This window comes from Paroedura picta, chromosome 13, assembly GCF_049243985.1.
Source record: "Paroedura picta isolate Pp20150507F chromosome 13, Ppicta_v3.0, whole genome shotgun sequence".
NCBI classification, from domain to species: domain Eukaryota; kingdom Metazoa; phylum Chordata; class Lepidosauria; order Squamata; family Gekkonidae; genus Paroedura; species Paroedura picta.
In genome coordinates this window covers 17,301,751-17,322,159 of record NC_135381.1, presented here as the reverse complement: position 1 = coordinate 17,322,159, position 20,409 = coordinate 17,301,751, and the positions used below count along the sequence as shown (strand labels likewise).

Sequence of the window (20,409 nt, the reverse complement as noted above, 5' to 3'; positions counted from 1 at the left end):
AGGAGATGAAGCCTTTAATCTTCACTACATTTGTTTGCATTAGAGTACAACCTGCTGAAAATAAAATGCCGTTTGGGTTCATAAAACAGATACAGAAGAAATTTATTTAATATTGTGTACAAACAAGGACTACAAATGCCTTGGTTCCCCCTCCCCCCATACAGGTTTCTCAATCCCTTTTCATTTTATCAAGTTTTTTTTTTAATGACACACATAACATGTACTTCTCTGCTGCAGGATTTTTTGGACCTTACAAAAACATTTTCTTCAACAGCAGTTCTACATGTTCAGCATCTCTTCAAAGTTCCACTTCTTTTCAGCATCAGAGCACTTAAGATATTGAAGCAAGAACAGCAACAGTATAAAATGCCAAAGCAAAATGCTTTAAACTTGAAACATGAACAAGAAATATACTGTAGCAGAAATTGCTAATTACAATAAACCGATAACAAACTTGCAGTTTCTTCGTTTGATGAAAATATTTATTAGTAGAAAAAGCTTGAAGAAAAAAACTAAATATTCCAGTATGAACCTTCTACAGTTCAGTTCTATAAATCCATTAATATAAAATTCCACAAATTAGCAACTTATACAAAGGGAAAATGTTACATGGGTATGTGAAATGAGCAGAATAATTCTTTAATTTAAACAGCCTATTTTGAAAATACAGTGATTGATGATATCTATCAAATTATACAATGGATGAAAACATCTAGATTTTTTTATCACATTCAAATGGGGGTGGACAGAGAACCTACCATTGGTTTCTAACGAATAAAGTAAAAAAATACACATTAAGATATATCAAGGACACCTAAGGTGTTCACCAACAACAAAATTAGTGTAAAAAAATCCCATTTTGCTTACCTCAGTGAGTGCCTCTATGTGCTTACTCAACTACATTTAGTGTAGTCAAAAAAAAAGGGAAGCAAGAACTAATATTTTAAAAAGCTGTTAATTGAATCAGCTGTTGAGATGAGTTAATGAACTGCAACTGTTGCAGTTTAGAGACCTGTCAAAGTTGTGATCAAAATGATCTACAAAGCCAGTCCTAAATCTACTGTCAGAAGCCCTACTTAACAGAAAGCAATGACTCAAAGGAATTCACAAACTCTTAAGTACTTAAGGGGACAATAAGCAAATGTACTAAGGGTTAGTGGATACATAGTCAATTTGTATGAACAAATTACAAGCAGCAGAATAAATCCTGTGATATGTGATGAGACCTAAAGGAATCTTAGCTCTTAATATATAAATTAATCTAGCTTGCTGTTGTACAAGTATCCAAATGACATCAAAGGTATACATGTGAGGTTTAAAAATGTACAAAACACAAAATTTCAGTTCATCTTCTGATGTTCAGTAATGAAATGGACCTTCTAAAACAGCATTCCTAATTCTGTTTTAGTGTTCATTTATTCTTGCCAATGTAATATTTGGGGAATGGACACCAGAGAACATAAATTACATTTGTTTGAATTAGTTAGAAAAGGCAACTCCTTTCTAAAATTAACATCAGGTTTCTCAAATCTGTTTCTACATTAAGGGCACATTTAGTAATTATATCTAGAATAAGAGATAATGGGTGGGAGGAAAAAGATTATTCCTACCATCTAAAACATTTTCAAGAACCATCCTCTTGATAGGGAATAGTGGTGTAAAGCGATTCTACATCAAAAGTGGCTAACAGCGTCCACAGGAACAAGTGTATACTATTTGAGATATGAAGTCTGGTAACTTTAATAAGTACTCGTGAACTCCATTGAGTCATTGCTTTCTGTTAATTATTGGGACTTTGACAGGACTGACTGTAGATCATTTTGATCACAACTTTGACAGGTCTATTTGACCTTTCTAAACTGCAACAGCTGCAGTTCATTAACTCATCTCAACAGCTGATTCAATTTTTTAAAATATTAGTTCTTGCTTCCCTTCTTTTGATTGCACTAAATGTAGCTGAGTAAGCAGTAGAGGCACTCACTGTGGTAAGAAATATGGGTTTTATTACCCAAATTTTGTTGCTGAACACCTTATGCGTCCTTGATATATCTTAATGAGTATTTTTATGTTATTCCTTAGAAACCAGTTGTAGGTTTTTTGTCCACCCCCATTTCAATGTTTTGAATGTGATATACTATTGGTTTTTGTGAGTTCATATTGATTTTGAAGTTTTTACTCTATTGAAGGTTTCTGTTTGCTTTTTATTACCATATAATTATTAATTAATATAATTATATTATAATAACCTAGTAGACCAGTAGATGTTTTCATGTTTTATAATTTGGTAGATGTCATCAATCACTGCATTTTATAATAGATTGCTTACATTAAATAGATGTGTTTTGCTCATTTTATGTACTCATAGATTTCCCCATTGTATAAGTTGCTAATTTGTGAAATTGTTTAATAGATTTACAGAACTGAACTGAAGAAGGTACATACCAAAACTTTGAATTCTTTTTTTCTTAAAGCAAATTCTGCTAATAAATATTTTCATCGAAGGAAGAAACTGTGTAAGATTATCTGTTTATTGTAATTAGCAAATTCTGCCATACAGTTTATTTCTTTATTTCATTCCTACACTGTGCGTTCCTTTTTTTGTTGTATTAAACATGAAACATGGCAGTGTTAAAACAGTGTCCACAATATTAACTCTGCAGTGGAAAACCTGATGATCCACCAACAGTGACCCCCCAAAAACCCCTCTACAGCTGAAAATGTCAGCACTAAGTATATAATTTAATTCCATTTATATTTAAATAAATAGTCTTATTCATCTGCTTTCCTCTATTCCACATGATAAATGCTTACAACAGTAGAAATATGGAAAAGTTACAGATGTTACATAGGCAAGAGAAGATTCATTTAAAAGAAACACAAAAATGCATATTTCAGTATCCTTGGATCTTAATTCCATTTATATCATCAAGATAATCTCTGGTACAATATGATAACCTTCATGGTTTAATTTTATATTTTTACTATATTGTACATTTGCATGAATATGCAGTTAATATCTTCACTTTCCTCACACTGACATGTAATTTTCAGACAAATATATTTGAGAGCCTGTTTGTTATTCACCAAAGTAAACCCCTAACTTAAGCCAGCTACCCAGCTCCTGTTTTCATGGTTATAACTTCCTGTCTAAGAAATTTCTCAGCTTGCTTGCTTTAAAAAAAACCACGTGTCAGTATAGAACAATATCAGGCAAAAATACCATGTTTTCAACTTCCATTTATTTTTATAGCAGAGAACTCATATGTAGTTCTTGCACTGAAATCTGTAGAACGTGAGTGGAGTTTTGGCTACCTTGCATTCAGTGCCACTTTTTCATGTTTGCTCTGATGGAATGTGTCTTGATGCTACAAATAGTGAGAATGTTAAAGCATGGTTAAGACTCTGAGTCTTCCTGTTCATGTCAAGAGTCTGGCCAGCAGAATGATAATGCAAAACCATCCCCATCTTTCTAGCCATCAAACAGGCTAAAGCCAAAGACTGTTGTTCAACTGGGAAAGTCTCATTCTTTCAGATGACCCATATCAGAAACACCTGATTAATAAAATACCTATCTGCTATTTCCCTTTCTAGACAATTATCACTTCCTAAATTCATTGTAGCTTACTATGACTGTAATACAGTTTACGGACATATTCAAGAGCAAGCATCTCCTATGCTATCATGTGATAAACAAAGCTACCAACTGAACATGAGAAATTGATGATTAGTTATCATAATGCATCATTACATTTTATTTCTAGAAGTACCTTATCAAGTGGAATACCTGTCATCATTTCCTGACCAAAACATGCATTTCTATATCAATGTTTGAATTCTCATTTGTGCCCATTTATAAACAGTACACAGTTGTTTCCTTCACCAGTAAAGACAAAAGCATCCCCTTGAACAGGAGATGTCTATGTATGCAAGTAAATTTCCCCCTCAAAACCAATAAATTGGTATAGGAAGGGTTTCTCAGCTTGCCTTTAAATAATCTCAGCAGGACAAATGTCTATAGAAAAACAACAGCATGTAGTACAGATCATGCAAAATTAAGCATTTTAAAATTCCACTTGTAGAACTTACAATGAGACCATGTAATTCCCTGTTCCCAGATATACAGGTTAGTCTGGGGATTCTAATACATAATCATAACCTATAAGGTCATTTCAAAATCCACCTAACCATCAGAAAAAAAACACCTGATTCAAAATGATCCTTACCAAAGGACTCTAAACCCTGATTTCTAATGAGACAGTCTTGGCTATGCAGCCAAGTCAGTTATTCTACCTTAGGCATTGAATCCACCTAAGCAAATCCTTCCAAATACTTTTTTTCTCTGGTGATAGGGCATCTGCCGCCTTCTCTAGACGATCTGTTTGTAACTATCACCATTCTCCAAGTTAGGAAGCTCTTCCTAATCCTCCAGCTCAAATCAGACTAGCAATGATCCATGCAATCTTTTTTCTGCTTTCCTTATATGCTTACTTATTCTTGTAGGAATGAATGGGAACCCTTCAAGGAATGCACTGGCATATAAGCTAAATCTTAGCCTAATGATTACCAGTTTTTGTGCCTCTCTCAATAGCCTATGTGATCATGATCTATTAGTCCCAGTGAATTTAGGAGCTTGGTTCTCAACAGCTTCCACTATCTGCATAGTTCCGCACTATATGTACAACTCTGCCCTGTGTTCAATTTTTTGGTCATGCTAAGGTGTCACAAATGAAACCTAGCTTTTCAAATACTGGAAAGTAGCTAGCTTTTAAATGTTGTAAAATCGTTGCATAGATAACCAGCACAGAATAGTGTTTAATCTACTTGTGAATGGAGGGTAACAATCTAAGGAAAAGAAAATAGTAAGGATGACAAAGGCCACATGCAGTGTTTTGATACTACTCATTGTAATCTTATTCTGACCAGCTTCACTATTGCAAAAAACTTTGAGAGAAAAACTTACCTATTAAGGGAGTGAGGCTTGTCAAGCAGACAAATTTGAAAGAACCATGGCTATACATTCCTCTTGAAACAACAGCACTGGCAACTGTTTTCAAATGCAAAATGCACCATGGAATACAGCATATTCCATGGTCAGAGCCAAGGATGTAGCAGAATGGAAGATTAGGTAAACAAATGAAATGGAAGCCTCTACACTTACATCTAATTCTGTAGATTAATAGCAGCACTGTATGTAGAAGAGTTATGAGTTATGTTTTATTTTTAAACAAAATATTTCCACAATCCATTAATTCCAGTGCTCATAGAGAAGCCCATTTACACAGGGAATTTACCTACCAAGCATAGAAACATTTGGCCTGTGAGTGCTTGCAGAAGGAAACCCTGGCATGTACTGTTTTGGATAAAAATTCCAACATAAATCTTGGTGGAGATACTAAAACCAGAATGTTCCCAGTTTTGTTTTGCCAGTTTAAGATCTTACATTTTTTTGTGTGTCCCTTGACAGGCACTTGCTGCAGGACCAAGAGGGCAGGAACAAGGTATGTGTGTCCCCTCAGAATGCTGCCCAAGAAATTACATCTCACATTTGATTCAGCAAGTGGCATTTGCAGGACATTTGTTCTTTTTAGAAATGTACCATCTTCCCAATTTCAAAAGTTTGGGAAAGATCTCTTCTACAAGCACAGGAACATTTGGTCTACGATAGTTTGCATAAGGAAACCCTGGCATATACTCGACTTTTGATTGTTCCTGATATAAACAGACAAATATAAAGATGTTCTATTAAATTCTAATGGATTCTAATATGAATCCATAGCAGATAATTACCACCTACCAAAATTCTACCAGTGAACCACAATCACTGAATCAATGTAAAACTTTGGATTTGTTTCCCCCCCGGGGTATTCATGGGGAAGAATTGTGGTTCAACTTGTGAGGACCTCCTCTTCTCTGCTATATGAGAGCTACTATATAAGCAGCTGGGGCACTCCTGATAATTCTTAATGATCACAGTAAGACACAGTTAGCGTATTGTTTTAGGTGTCAAGACCTTTAGGGGTTTATAAACAATATATTCTATGAAACGGAATATTCTGGGTCCCCGGTTAAGAGAATGACAGTTGGGGAAAATGGAGCCACATAAGTGACAAACAAGAGGGTAATGGGCTGTTGGGAGCAAGCCTTCCAGAAATGTATATTAAAGTAGAGAGATTGATTCCCAAAAAGGTTCTGTAGCTCAGTGGTCCGCAACCTTTCTAAGGCTGCGGACTGGTGGGGCGGGAGAGGACGATCCGGCGGCCGTGCATGCGCAGCAGGTCTGTGCATGCACGTTTGCAGCCGCGCATGGCGAAAACGCGCATGCGCCACCGCTCGTGCTTCCCTCTACCCCCCCTCGCACAAAAAGAAGCATGCCGGGCCACACGCTAATTGGCTGCTATGGCGGCCGATTTGCTTGCGGCCTGGGAAGTTTCTCAATGCAGGGGGGGGGGCGAGGAGAGGGAGCCGCGGCCCAGTGCTTGTGGACCACTGCTGTTGCAGGCCTCTTTCACACTTCTGCCACTTTCACACTTCTGTAGCAGGCCACTTTCACACTGAGTTTTCTATGACTCAGTGGACAAAGTCTCATGCCCACCAATTTAAAACAATAAACTCTAGGCTTTTAGACCTCTTATCTTAACCCAAGCATTCTCTATGGAAACAAGACTGGAGGGCCAATATCCTTGCTGTGGTTTTCAACTGATTTGTGTGTGATGGGAGTGCCAATGTTCATCCCTTAGGGAAGTGTTGGTGAGAAAATGGCAGGAGTTTTCTTCATAATTTAAAGCTGGTTGGGTCAATACCTTATCTCCTGCTGTCCATCTCAGAAAAGTAAATTTATTCAAAACTTGTAAACCAAATCAGGGATTGTTTTGTTCATACACACATAAAGGTGATTTTTTTCCTCTCAATCAGATCCCAAATAATTTTAATTAGGATCCCTGCTTAAAAAAAAAAAGTAACAGGAAATCTTCCTTCAAACCCTTGAGCCACAGGAAAAACATGACGCTGAGTCAGAAGATTTCTTTGGTTTAGTCTGGGGTATGTTTCCCCCCCACCCAATCCATCTCACCTGTGTGGGACCACAGGAGCACAGCCTTGAACAAGACTGGATGAACTGTTAGCAGGCCTCTCTTGCATTTGCCAGTATTGATTCAGCTCTTCCAATAAGAAATGCACAGCAGTACACATAAACCTGGTTTCCAGACCCTTTATTAACAGTACCCCTCCCCCCACCTAGTATAGAGGGCAGCAATACAGGGATTCTTAAGAAATAATGATAAAACATCAATCTCATGTATAAAATAGGGCCTACAATCTGGCACTTGTTAGCCTGAAGGCAGGAAGCCCTAATCCCTGGCCTTACCAAGGTAGTCATAATCAGGCAATGGGAAAGCAATCCTAGTCCTTGGATCTAGAGTAGTGGCTGCATTCTGAAGGTTCAACTGGCTTATTACAAGCCCTTACAGGCCAGTCTCAAGCAGCTTGTATCACCCAGTTCTGTATCATCTTAAAAGAAGATGAATGGCCACTCTGATGTGGAGATTAAGCTACTGAAAGGCAGCTATGGTGGTTTTAAGAAAACTCCAAACACAGGAAATAGAGAAACTATTTTGAATAATTTTTAAAAAGTGTTCCCTGCATAACAACCTCTTCCCTTGTCCTTCAAATATTTTAAATTAAACGCTCTTATTTTTCTTGCCCCAAATCACTACTTTGGAAGAAATTGCTTATAATCACCATTAGTACTACCATTAGTAGCTCAAGGAATCACACGCCCTCTCCTACAATCCATTCGCCTGCATTTAAATATTAACCCGAGTCTTTGTGCAGAAAGTCTCCAAAAGCCATCCCCTCTCAAAGGTTATGGACAGCAACCTCCTCACAGCTACACTATACAAGCATCAATTCAATATTAACATTTCAATTTTTATATATAAATTAGAAAAAACACAAAAAGGCAGGCAAGATGAATTGGCACATCTTTTTAGTATTGCTTTTCCAGTTTTAAACTGCAGCCCTGGATCATGGAATAACAAATAATGCAAGAAAGAGCAGTGGCTGCCATCATTAGTGGCACACCTTCAGAATGATCAGGCATCGGTATGAAGCCCTTAAAAGCTGCAGTTCTCAAAAGAAGCCCCCCCCCCCATGTGTAACATAAGCTTCTGCACTTTTGTAGGCAATCCTTTGACATCACCACCCCCTCAGTCCCGCGTTGCTAGTCCTTCAGATGGCAGTGGTCCTGTATAGCCACATAAGACAGGGCTGTCTGCAAACAAGGGAAGGAATAGTTACATCTTCTACCACTTCCCAATTGCATTCACATCTTAGGTTGCTCTCTGGAACAAAGTACAGGTAAGATTTCCCTGGGGCAAGCACAATGCAAAGAATGTATCTGGAGAGAAGCTTTAGTGATAGCTCCCCAAAAGGGGTAGTGTGATGATATAGGAGAACCCTAGTGCCTTTGATCATTTGGACAGATGTTGCCTCCCAGTGTATGAACTCTCTATCCTTCAGCTTAGTATGGCCACTCCCCAAATTAGAAAATGGCAGCTTGTTCTGCTGCTCCGTTAATGAATGAATCCAGGTAGTGGGATTTGCAGTTTCCTTAACCAATGTGAGGGATAGAGGCCTGCTCCTTGACTTTCTAGCTCAACACCTCTCTAGAGAAGTCTCCCCAACCACTGCTTGGAAGAAAAGGTAAATGAACACTTGACATAAAGAGACAAAAGCACGCAGACAAATACAGCAGGGCAGAAAACTGCAATTCAGACAACAAGCCAGTTCTAGTATGACCCAATTATTTTAAAATAATGATTAAAGGCCAAGCCAACTTTAAAAGCACATTTTATACCTTCAAATTGCTTTGTAGCACCTTCCCAATTCTTTGTAAATCACACTTCTTGTAAAAAGTCAGGGTTGATCCGACATGAAAATAGAGACAACATTTGAAAAATAAGCAGAATTAGGAGAAAAGCTTTTGTTGCACAATATCACAAACAGAGATTTCTACAACTGTGCCTGGGGAGGGAGAAGCACTAAGCAACATTAAATTCTGACAAAATAGTGTCCATTAGAATGAAAAACACTGACAAAGCTGATAAAGCTTCTCTCTTTAAGAATGTGTGCCTTCACAGTACCAAAAGCAGCTGGCATTATGTCACAGTAAGAATCAGAGCAGTTTTTGAAACAGTTGTTTATCTGCTGCTTTTTGTCCTCAGTTACTAAGTGTAGTTGTCTTTTCTTTTTTAAAAAATCAGAGGTACCAGAGTCCCTGGGGGGGGGGGGATTTCTCCCCCTTCCAAACAAGCCAACCAGTTTAACTTGTTAGTCCTCACACTCTTAAGTAGGAAGTGGATTTGTCTTCTCTCCTCCACACTGCATTTCTAATCCTGGTAAAATTAGTGATGGGACAAGCACAGCTAACGATGATGTATGACTGGGTGGAAAGTGACAGAGACAAATGAAATCTCAGAGCAAAACCAATCCCTGTTTGCCTGCCCTGGGACTCTGCAGTGCATTTCTATTTCAAACTGGTAGTACGGATTCTTTTTCAGTACTATAGTTCCAGAAGTGGATGTTCTAGTGCTAATGGCAAGGGCAGTTTATTCTGCCTTAGAAATTTCTGTAACAACCTTAATTAAAAACAGAGTTTCATCTTCTGAAAAAAATACAAAAATCTACCTGTTCATCAGTCACATAGGATATTAAACATCTTATCAAAACTTTCCTATTTACCAGAAAAGGGAAGGATGGGTAGAGACACTGTTCATAAGCAACATACAAAGTCTCAGGAAAGAAAATAAAAATTCAAGTATCAAAAAAGCTATACTGAGAAAACTTCAGACTAACCAGCCAGAAAAACAGCCGTTGAGTAATCTCCAGATCCTGGAAAAATCTTTATGAAAAGATCATGGTGTTTATGCTGGAGAGCCAACATTGACTTGGGCAGAAAACTGGAAAAGTTTTCGCTTTTAAGAAAACCACAGGTGTGATGAGTGCTTTTATGTCATCCAACTATATTTGGAAGGCCAGGAGATTTCAGCGAATCTCTTACACTGGTTCTGCCTGTTAATTTTTTTGGTCCAGACAAAAACAAAAGTTAGTTAACCATTCTTGTATTCCCCCCCCCTTTCCCAGAATTCTTTTTATATATGGAATTCTTTTTATATATGAACAAGGATCTGCCTCTTTGAGCAAGCCCGTCTAAAAATAAAATGGTGGTCTGAGAGAAGAGGCAGGAAAATAGTTTCTCTACCTCCCTTATGTGTCCAAGCAGAGAGGTAGCCAAGGGAAGAAAGGCAAATATAAAACCAAATATAAAACCAAATCAATGAAGGTTTGTATTTCCAAGCAGAGGGCCATCATGGACGAATTACACTATATTCAGCAGTATTCAATTAAAAACAGTAGCCAATAAAGCTACTCATTTGACACACTCTCTTATTCTGTTTCCCTCATCTTCATAACTGGTCCAAATAAACATTACAAAACTTCCCAACAACAGCGGAAATAATTTTAAAACACGCACGCACGCATACATCCTGGGAACTTGTTCTCTGATTAGCCACAAAAAACAGTTCTTGCTGACCACTGTTTCCCTCTAGTGGAGGAAACTCACAGTGCACTGCCATCTAGCACTGTTCCCATACCAGTGGTTGTTGTGTGTTTTTTTTAAATCTTCATCTGGTCTTTGCCAGACAATATAGCAGGAGGACTTGCTTCCCTCGTGGGGCAAGGACTGGCCAGGAATGTCTAGAAGAGGAATGGATTTCTGTGGTCTCCAGTGCTGGCAGTGCCCCCCAAGGGCAAGTCCACAAGCCCCTTCACTGCCCAACAAGGCTTCTACACTTCTGTGGAGAACAAGATGCTCTGTCTCTTACTGTCTGGTGTCGGAATAGTCTCCAGCTGCAGGAAGTAGAGGAGAACTTGAACCTGCAAAGTACAGGGGACACAGAATCAAGGGGTGTGTTGTGCAGAAACACATAATAGCAGAAACAAAACCAAGGCAGTTGCAACAGAAGGCAGAATTTGAACTTCAGATAAGGGAAGCAGCACAGTCGGCAGACACAGCAACCCTACAGGGGCACATGCCCCACTGAAACAGAAAGCTTGTGGAGAAGAACTTCCTTGTGGATTGTTGTTGTTATGGGAGGCCATAACCTCCCTGCCGCTATTCAGATTTTTTCAAACTATGCTGATCCCAAAACTTTCTTTGGCATACCATAGGTATCCCTGTCACACTTCCTCATGCCCAGTGAGGTTGAACTGGGATTGGTGGAGCTCAGTGGAAGAAGAATAGGATACACATTCTGTGCAAGAGTACCGACACAGTTCCCTCATTCCCTAATATCTCTACTCTGTTGTCCATTCTAGGGATCGATATTGGTAGCAAGAAGCTCCTCTCCCAAAGCCAATAGGGCATCATGCGACCCTGCTCCTTCCCTGTAACCTCCCCGTGTCCCTCAGTACTTCAACACTCTGGCCAAGACCAAGTCTAAGCACTACTAGGCAAACCGCTAAGTTGGCCTTTGTGCTTTCACTGACTCCATTTCCAACACTTTTCCTGAGCTGAATCACTTCCTTTTACCTGGGACATAACTTCTAGTGACCAGCTATCAGTCATGGCTATGGGTTGGGTTGGGTTGGCAGGGATCTTGCTGTCCTTCTCGGATGGCCTGAGCAGCGTAGGTCCAAAAACAGTTGCCAGATTGTGCAGGGACATCTTGTTGATGCTCTCCTTCTCAGCAACCCTGAAGGAGTTTGGGGAAAGGGGAGAGAGCCTGAATTCAACACCTTGGAAGAGGGATAATTCATATCATGTATGCTAATCCACAACAGTGCATGTCGTAAGAAAACAAGATGAGGCACCATCAACCACCATTGTGCAGAGCTAACACTACAGGTAAAAACAGGCTAGAACACACACTTGTAGCAAATCTGAAAATAAACTTTTGGCAGACAAGAAACTTTAAGACACTACCACAACTGTAAAATGAATTCCAAATAAATGAGATACTTTAAAATCAGCCTGTGTGAATGAAAACACAAGTTTTATTCTACTTGTGTAGACATTCACCACACATGCTGAGATACCAATCCCTTCATTTCTCAGTACCATCTTGTAACATGCACAACTTGCATGCACAATGAGGCATTGTGCTTAAGACTGTCAAGACATTCAGAAACAGAAGTTCACAACTATGGGTGGAGGAAAGGATTGACAGTCACAGCTTCTCCAGCATTGACATTACCTCTTTAAATGGTCCAGCAGGAAAAGGAATGTGACAAGATTAGGTTCTGGAAGAGACAGCAGTAAGTTCAGCATACAACTTTCCTTTGCCACAGGGTCTGAAAGTGCTGAAGGAGAGGGAAATTTATTTATTTAGGGTATATATATGGCGAGATAACACAGGAAGCATATAATCTAAAATGCATAACCAATACGATACAACAATATGATACAGATTGAAAAATCCTACTAAATCCTACTATCTAAATTTTCAGTCAACCCAATGGCAACTGGGGAAGTTCAAAGAGCTCTGTCACATCTCTCTGGAACAATGCTCATATTCCTGTGACAGGAAAAATAGTTTGGCAGGCTGCATCAAAATCGCATTCAGGTCCTGCTATTTTGCTCCTTTTAAACTGCAGCTCAGGATTTCTGCCAAAGCCGATTCATATTCCATAAACTGCCTTCCATGCTTTTTGCGGCAAGACAAATTTTTAATTAGGGGAAGAGACACAGTGTGTTGTGCACTGACCGTATAGGAGAGGCCACATTCAATCTGGATGAATCTCTACTATTTCTGTGAATCCTGAGTTCAGATCCCCTAATCCCCTTTGGCAGTTGTATTCTTTCTGAAGAGAAGTCAAGAAGTCCAAGGGTGTTCTTCTGTCATTGAGCTGACCTCACTTTTACTTTGTGAGAAGTTCTCTAAAGCAGCAACTACAGGGGATATGGGAACAAACTCACACCAGTGTCACAACTCAAGACTACAGAGAGTAGGTGCATTACTATTATTAGCACCATCTAATCTGTAGACCAGCCTACAGGAAAGGAACTGGGCCAGGTACGAAGAATGGGAGATATGTGGAGTGATGGATTAGGATGCCCTGAAAGAGAATACCTGATCCCTGAGAATATGATGTTCACAGATCATCAGATTACAACCTCCCTACATGGAATTCACACAAGAAGTGTTTGTTTTAATCTTGGGTCATTCAGTTGGTGGGCAAAAGAATAATAGCCCTGTTTTCCTCTGCACCAGGGCCAGTCACGAGGCTTCTTAGCATCTTGCTTTGGAGTGCTCCATTTTTTATTAGACAATGCTGAAGAAGAATGCTGGTTAGCTATTAAACTCAGACCAATCTCAATACACACCAATGCCTTCAGCAAAGTTGGGATAGAGTTCATCTGTGAACAGAGGCTCAGGCAGTTCTCTGAAATAGAGCTTTAGGGTCCCTGCAATGGCATTGACATCCATCTCATTCATCATGACAGATACATCTTTGTTATCTGAAAGAGAGAGCATGGAGGAAGACATAATGCTATTGAAGCACATGAAGCCATAATGACATTGAAATTCCTTTTGCCACAACTGCTTGCTGGATTTGGACATCACATTAGTGATTTCCCAAAGCTCCACCTTCTCATTCTCCAAGTCCCTCCTCCATTTCCCATTCAGTGATTATACCTGTGACGCTTGAAATAAGCAAACTACCGTTATCTGAAATCTGGATAGTCTCCAAACCAGATTTCTTTAAAATCTTAACCCACCTTTTCTCTCCTCATTCCAGCCACCAAAGTGCTTAACAGATTACAAAGGTCAATAAAAAACACATCTTAAAAACTGTTAAAACCAAATAAAAACACATCATTCAAATAACTATAAACATTAAAAAAACACATCCATAGCAACAGGACAAGAAAAGAGGGATCACTGAGGAAACTCCAGGTAAAAAAAGCCTTCACGGGCTGGCAGAAGAAAGCAACAGAAGGGGACAGGTTAGCCTCTCTGAGGAGAGAGTTTCGGAGTTTCTGTGCCAGAACCAAGGCTCTCTCCCAGGTTGCTGGCTGCCTGATCTTGGAAGGTGGGGGCACTCCAAGCAGAGTCTCGGATTATTAACAGTGGTCAGGTAGGTTCATTAGGGAAATGTGTATGAGAAAGATTGGTTTGCAGATTGTAAGCTTCTTCGGGTAGTAAAAAGAAATCTTGGTTTGCAAATCACTTCACACTTCCTGGTTGTGACGTGAAGATATTTTCTAGTTTGTCATAACCTAAGTGCCTGGTTCAGGAGCCACAGCAAACGACTGCTAACAGGGAAAAGGACATGTGGGCAGCAACTGGCGTACATGAAGGGATAAGGAGCATGAAAGCACATGGCATGTTCCTGATTGCTAATGTGATGTTTGAAGCAGGGTGTGACCCTCCTCCTTTAATTCATTGCTACTGAAGAAAGCAACAGCACTGTGACCACAATGACAACGGAAAGGAGGTTGAAAAACATGGTGTATGGTAAAGAAAAGATGTCCTATCCCTTTAATAGAGCCTTAATTGGATATCATTTATTCTTTACCTCCATGACAGCAGATATTTTTGGCTACCCATTACTTTTCTTTTGCCATCAAGTTGCAGCTGACATATGGTTTGATTTGTGGTGACCCTGTAGGGTTTTTAAGGCAAGAGATGAACAAACTTGATTTACCATTGCCTACTTCTGAGTAGCAACCCTAGACTTTCTTGGTGCTTTCTCATTCAAGCACAAACTAGAGTTGACTCTCCCTAGCTCTCCAGGTTAGACCCCCTTTCCAGCCTCTGTTAAAGATACCCAACATTGTTCTCCATGGTTCTTATAGTGAACCAGGCCATTAAGGTCAGTACTATCCACTCTGATTGTGGTACTCCAGTCTCAGGATGAGGTTTTTCACATCACTACCAGATTTTTTAACTGGATATGTCAGAGATTGACCTCAGGGCCTTCTGCATGCCAAGCAAATGCTCTACCACTGAGCCCTGGGCTGAATCTGCACTTACTTTGTTTATTCCATTGTCAATCCTGTTGAATTCAGATCGATTTGAACCCTTCTTCATTACTTTCCCCCAACTTGAAACAGAAAGTGTTCTGCACTTGATTTGGGGAGCTGAGAGGGGGGAGGGCAGAAGAAGTCCAGCTGGAATGTTTTATTTCTCCTCTTGAGTGCCAGTGGAGAAGCCTAGTGCAGGATGAGGCTAACGAGCGGCAGGGGGGGAGAGAGAGCCGAGCAGCCAGCCAGCCAGCAGCAGCCTCTCAGAGAACGAGGTAAATCTCTGCTGATTCTCGAGCAGTCACAAAGAGAAAAAATAAATCTTGGGAGGAAAATTTTGTAACCAGGAAGCCTTTGAAGTGGCCAATCAGGGCGTTGAAGGCTCAGCAGCAAGTTAGTTTGGGAAAAAGCAGAGAACTGCACGCTTTCTCATGCCAGTTTTTCAAATATCGAGGGTTATATCTACTCCAGGATATCGCGGGCAAAAGGTAGGGTCACTCCAGATCAATCATGCTTGTTGCAGAGGGAAAATTTAAAGATGGCATTAAAAGATATTAAATAAATAAAATGCTTTGTTTAAAACTTTTTTAAAACTTTTTTTTTAATTTTAAGACAAAATGTCTTTTAAAAATCCACAGGGCAAGATACTGATTTTAAAAGTCCTTCCAAAAAAATCTTCAACTCATATAATGACAGTACCTGGCTTAATTCTAGAGGTTAGAGGCAGTCGCCAAGGTGGCCTTTGTGAGGGTTCTCCAACATACCTCTGAAATTGTGGGTTCCTACAGCAGTACCTCCTCAGTTAGTGTCAGAGTTGGCCAGGTATGGAGGTGAACCTCCAGGGCTTTAAACTAGCTTTTTGTATTAAGCTCAGAAGAGGTGACAGCCAATATAGTTGATACACGACAGACAGATATTATACTCATTGCAGCAAGCTGCTGTTAGCATTCTGACTACCACATTTGGACCTAGCTGACATTTCCAGACAATCCAGTTTTTCACGTTCATTGCATCCAGATACTAGTTAGCACACCTGTTGCCTCCCTAGAATTAGATGGAAAGGAAAGATAGAATGCCATCAGTGCACTGATGCCAGCTCACTCGAAACCAGCCTTTCTCAACCAGGGTTTCATGAAACCCTGGGGTTTCTTGGTGGCCCTGGACGGGTTTCCCAAATGGGTGGGAGTTAATTTTTTAATATATTTCAAAATGTGTTAAACATTTATCAGGAGATATGACCATATAAGGTCATGTTGAACTGCGCCTCCCTCCGAAAATGGCTAATGATGGGCCTGGAGAGGTTGGGAAGGGGAGGGGCCCTGGGTGGGTGTGCACACATCTATGTTTCCCAACTATATTCTGCCCAATTGCACCACTTCTGGGGTTTCTTGAAGCCTGAAGAATGTTTCAGGAGTTTCTCAATGGTAAAAAAGGCTGCTCTAAACCCTCATATGTTTCTTCCAACGGTTTCATGTAGATGCTAAACTGTATGAGAGACAAGATGGCACCTTTTTGGACCTAAAGAACCAAAGGCCTTTGACATCATTTTCTGGAACCAATCTTAAGGAAAATGCAAAACTATTCCCAACAGAATACTGCCAAGTCTCATTCCTGGCAGGCAATTCAGAAGGAAACATGCATGATGGTATCAAAAGCTGTTGTGAGCTTTAGGAGTTTAAAGAGGGACACAAGCCTCTTGTCAGTAGATTTGTGTATAAGATATAGTGACTCAATCTTTAACGGGAGGGCTGCATTCTAATGTGTTAAAGGTGGTGGTGACTTCTCCTTGTAAACAGCCAATTCCAATAACTGTAGGCCGGTTTCAAATTTGCGTGGGTTTTGATTGATTGATTGATTGTAATCTTGCAAGCAGAGGTGGGACAGTTCCAGAAACACTTGGATGGGAAAGATTTTCAGTATCCTGTTGGATTTTGGTTAGAAATTATACTGGCTGTCATGGTTCACAATCTGCATGTAGAGCTGGACAGAGAAAGCACAGCTTTTCTTATTCTTATGGAACTCACAGAAGCTTCTCACATTCTCTGCTGTTAAATCTTCCTAGGCTTCTTGTGAGGGACATTGACAATAGTCCCACTCCCAAAGTTATTGTCATAAGGTAGTTTTGAGGGACTGTTGCCATTTCCCTGGGCTTTGTCCTGTGGGTACTGTAAGATTATATCTCATCTGCGCTGCAATTCTATTTGTAAGCAGTAAGCACTGGCAGTCTTCAAGCAAAGGTTGGATACACACTTTTCTTGGATGCTTTAGGATGCTTAGGGCTAATCCTGCGTTGAGCAGGGGGTTGGACTAGATGGCCTGTATGGCCCCTTCCAACTCTATGATTATATGATTCTATTCAGTTGCAGGGAAACCGCTCCTCTGGCCATATGGCGTACTCTTTTAGTATATTAATACATCACGTTTGTGGCAAAAAGCACAGATCAGAAAAATCAATAAGCAAGCTAGGGTGTGTTAAGGGACATAAGCAGGTATGAAAAGTAACCATGCTGGACACATACTAACTTCTGGCTTCTGCCGAAAAGGAACAAGTGTGGATTCTTTGATTGTTTCTGGACACCTGCTGGGCTAGATTGACTACTGAGTTGAGTGGAAAAGGAGAACTTCACAAGCATATACTCACTGACATCAAAGGCAGCCTTCAAAGCCTGGATATCGGTGGCAACACCAGAGACCCGATAGATGCCCACCTCCTCCATGCCACGGCGCTCAATCTCCTCCACACACTGGCGCACAATATAAGGCACCTTTGATCTTTCTCTCCTGAAAGTTTAGAAAGGAAAAAGAGTATTTTAAGATGAAACCCGTTTGCCAGAAGACACTTGTCCACTTCAGTCTCTGCAACCATCCATTATTAGGATCTTATTCAGAAGTAGGTAATGTGTGAGGCACTGAACACCAAACAACATGCTAAGATCCCCCAGTGAATCTTTCCTTAGTCCTTCTCTGTTCTCCCTCTACATACTGCCCAAGTGACCTGATCATATCCCATGGCTTTTTTAGCTGCCACCGAGAACTGTCACTGAACTTCCTCCTAATTCGACATCTTAAATTGCCTATCCAATATTGGTGCTTGAATGTTTTGTCTCCTACTCAACTTCATACGTCCAAGCTTTCCTCGCAAACTTACCTGTCCATATTCTCCAACATCCTCATCCATATTGTCAACAGACTGGAACACTCAGCTTGATCTTTGACTATTTGGTCTCCTTTGCTGCCCATGTTCAGCCTGTTGAGAACTCATGTCTCTCTTTACAGCATAACAAGATGTGGTCTTTCAATTTCCTGGGCTGGCCAACTCTAAAGTTGACTATTGTAACTTCCTCCTCTTTGGTCTTCCAGTGTTACTTCTCAGCCACCTCACTTCTATCCAAAACTCTTCTGGCAAAACTATTCTTCCCTCATTTTGACCAACACTCATCCCTAAAACTCTACAAACGGCTCCTATCCACTCCATCCAGCCCAAGTTCAAAGCCCACCATGTGGTAAATGGTAAAAAAATAGAAGCTAAGCTTTGAATGAACTAAATGCATAAAACTAAAGTTATCTTTAATTTTTCTGTTGAAATGAATCTGGAAACAATGGGGAGTTAGGAAAAATACATCAGCTCTATTCTGATTAAAAAGCATGCAGTGATTGGGTAACATAGTAGATTAAGCAAAACTATCAATACTTTCAGATGCATGGGAGTAGGATGGGGGAAGGAGGGCAATTGCTGAATCAACTTTCATAACAACAGACTGTATAGTGATAAAAGGAATCTAATTTATGGAGGGCCAAAATTTATTCACAAATAGGAATAGACACTACTCCCTGGCAATCAGAGAGAGATGAAGATTAGTAGAAGTCAAAAGCTGGTCACTTCCAAAGCCCACCCTCTTGAAAAGAACCATCAGTCTGCCATCTCCTTCTGCATTTCAACTCAACACCTCCATGTCCCCATCTAACTTCACTGAGTTAGCCATAATATTTGCCATCACACTTTTAACAAAAGGAGCTGAAAAATATTTAGGAAAATAAGTTTCCCTATTCAACCTCTCATATTTTGTACACGTAACATTTTTTATTTTATGTAGTCATTTAATTTATATACTGCCCTTTATTATAACGTCTCAGGGCAGTGAAGTGTACCTTGGTCATCCTGATCACAGCAAGTGAAAAATAACTTTATCTCAACTTCTCCAGCATCAACAACCAAGACACTGAAGGTAAACGAGCTGTGGAAAATCAGGGATTTAAACACTACATTGGAATTCAGGTAACACCTACTTTCTATGCATGAAACAAAAAACTTAGTGGCTTGGGAAATTCCAGGGTGTGTTATCTTATAGGAAAAGGCCAGGGGTTGGTTCCACAATGCATGATGTTCATAGTAAATGAGCTACACTTTTCAAGCATGCACATGAAAAAGCATGCATGCATACTGATGCTCAAGCACAAATGCACAAATTCCTCCTAAACTACCCAGGTGGAAGCAGGAAAATAAATACATGGAAACTTCCATTCAGCATCAGCGTAAGATGAAAAAAATCTACTTCAAGGCAGCATCCTGGAGGAGAAAAAAAGACAAAATGACTGACTCACTTGGTGACGACAGCGATCTTTACTCCAAAGACTCCAGTCTGCTTGCGGGACGGCATTCTCTTTAAGCTGAACTCCCTGCTTGTGAACTTCACAGACAGCTTCACTTCAGCCTATGAGACATGGAGCTGCACAGCGATTCTTGCCAACTACAGCAATTCCCATGTTGCATGTTTACTCAGAAAACCATTCATAAATGCATGTGCAGACTCAGAGCCCTCCATCCCTGCTCTGCCCTGAATTGCCAGGCCTGTCTAGGTTGCTTCAGCCCAGTCTTGATACAATGAAAAAAATTCAATGATAGACTGAACCAGAATTGTATTATTTTAAATACAGAGGACTTTGAGGAATCTAAACTTTTTAAAAAATTTATTCCCCACCACTCCCTGACTGGCTCTTGGCGGGTTACAACATAAAAAAATCCCTATTAAGACACCCATTAAAAGACATCAAAAAGCCCAACATGGCGGAAAACCCACTCCCAACCCCTACTTCTAGAGGGGTGGAGAAAAAGATCTAACGATGTACTACTGAAACCTGGGGGGGGGGGGGGGCGGAGCGTCGATCTACCTCACTGTCTCCAACCTCAACCTCAACATTCACAACAACTTAATGTCAAAAGGAAGGAGAACGCAACAATAAACAAGTCCAACCAAAAGATGGCAGCAAAGGCTCCACATACAATATTTTGATGGTTCTGTCTTCTCCCTTTATTCTCTTGTCCACTTCCACTACCTGGCTTTTTGGGGGGAGGCATTTTTGTCCTGAAGATACTCTAAAAC

At 40.1% G+C, this 20,409-nt stretch overlaps 1 protein-coding gene and 1 long non-coding RNA gene across 3 annotated transcripts in view; one reads left to right on the top strand and one right to left on the bottom strand.

The window, feature by feature from the left end:
• Nucleotides 1-77: 77 nt before the first annotated feature.
• The window catches only part of BCR (BCR activator of RhoGEF and GTPase), a 102,057-nt gene continuing 81,725 nt past the window's right edge, over nt 78-20,409 (bottom strand). The window contains exons 18-23 of one of the 2 annotated variants that reach the window (XM_077308846.1): nt 19,631-19,740; nt 17,670-17,809; nt 13,385-13,519; nt 12,255-12,360; nt 11,591-11,753; nt 78-10,935 (exon numbers count right to left, since the gene is read on the bottom strand). In XM_077308846.1, coding sequence (XP_077164961.1) covers nt 10,846-10,935; nt 11,591-11,753; nt 12,255-12,360; nt 13,385-13,519; nt 17,670-17,809; nt 19,631-19,740 — 744 coding nt within the window. In that variant the 3' untranslated portion in view covers nt 78-10,845. The other variant, XM_077308847.1, reaches the window with a different exon arrangement.
• On the top strand, nt 1,946-19,644 carry LOC143823053 (uncharacterized). The gene is made up of 4 exons (XR_013226368.1): nt 1,946-1,985; nt 5,465-5,498; nt 19,232-19,304; nt 19,515-19,644. It is a non-coding gene; the product is annotated as an uncharacterized LOC143823053 (long non-coding RNA).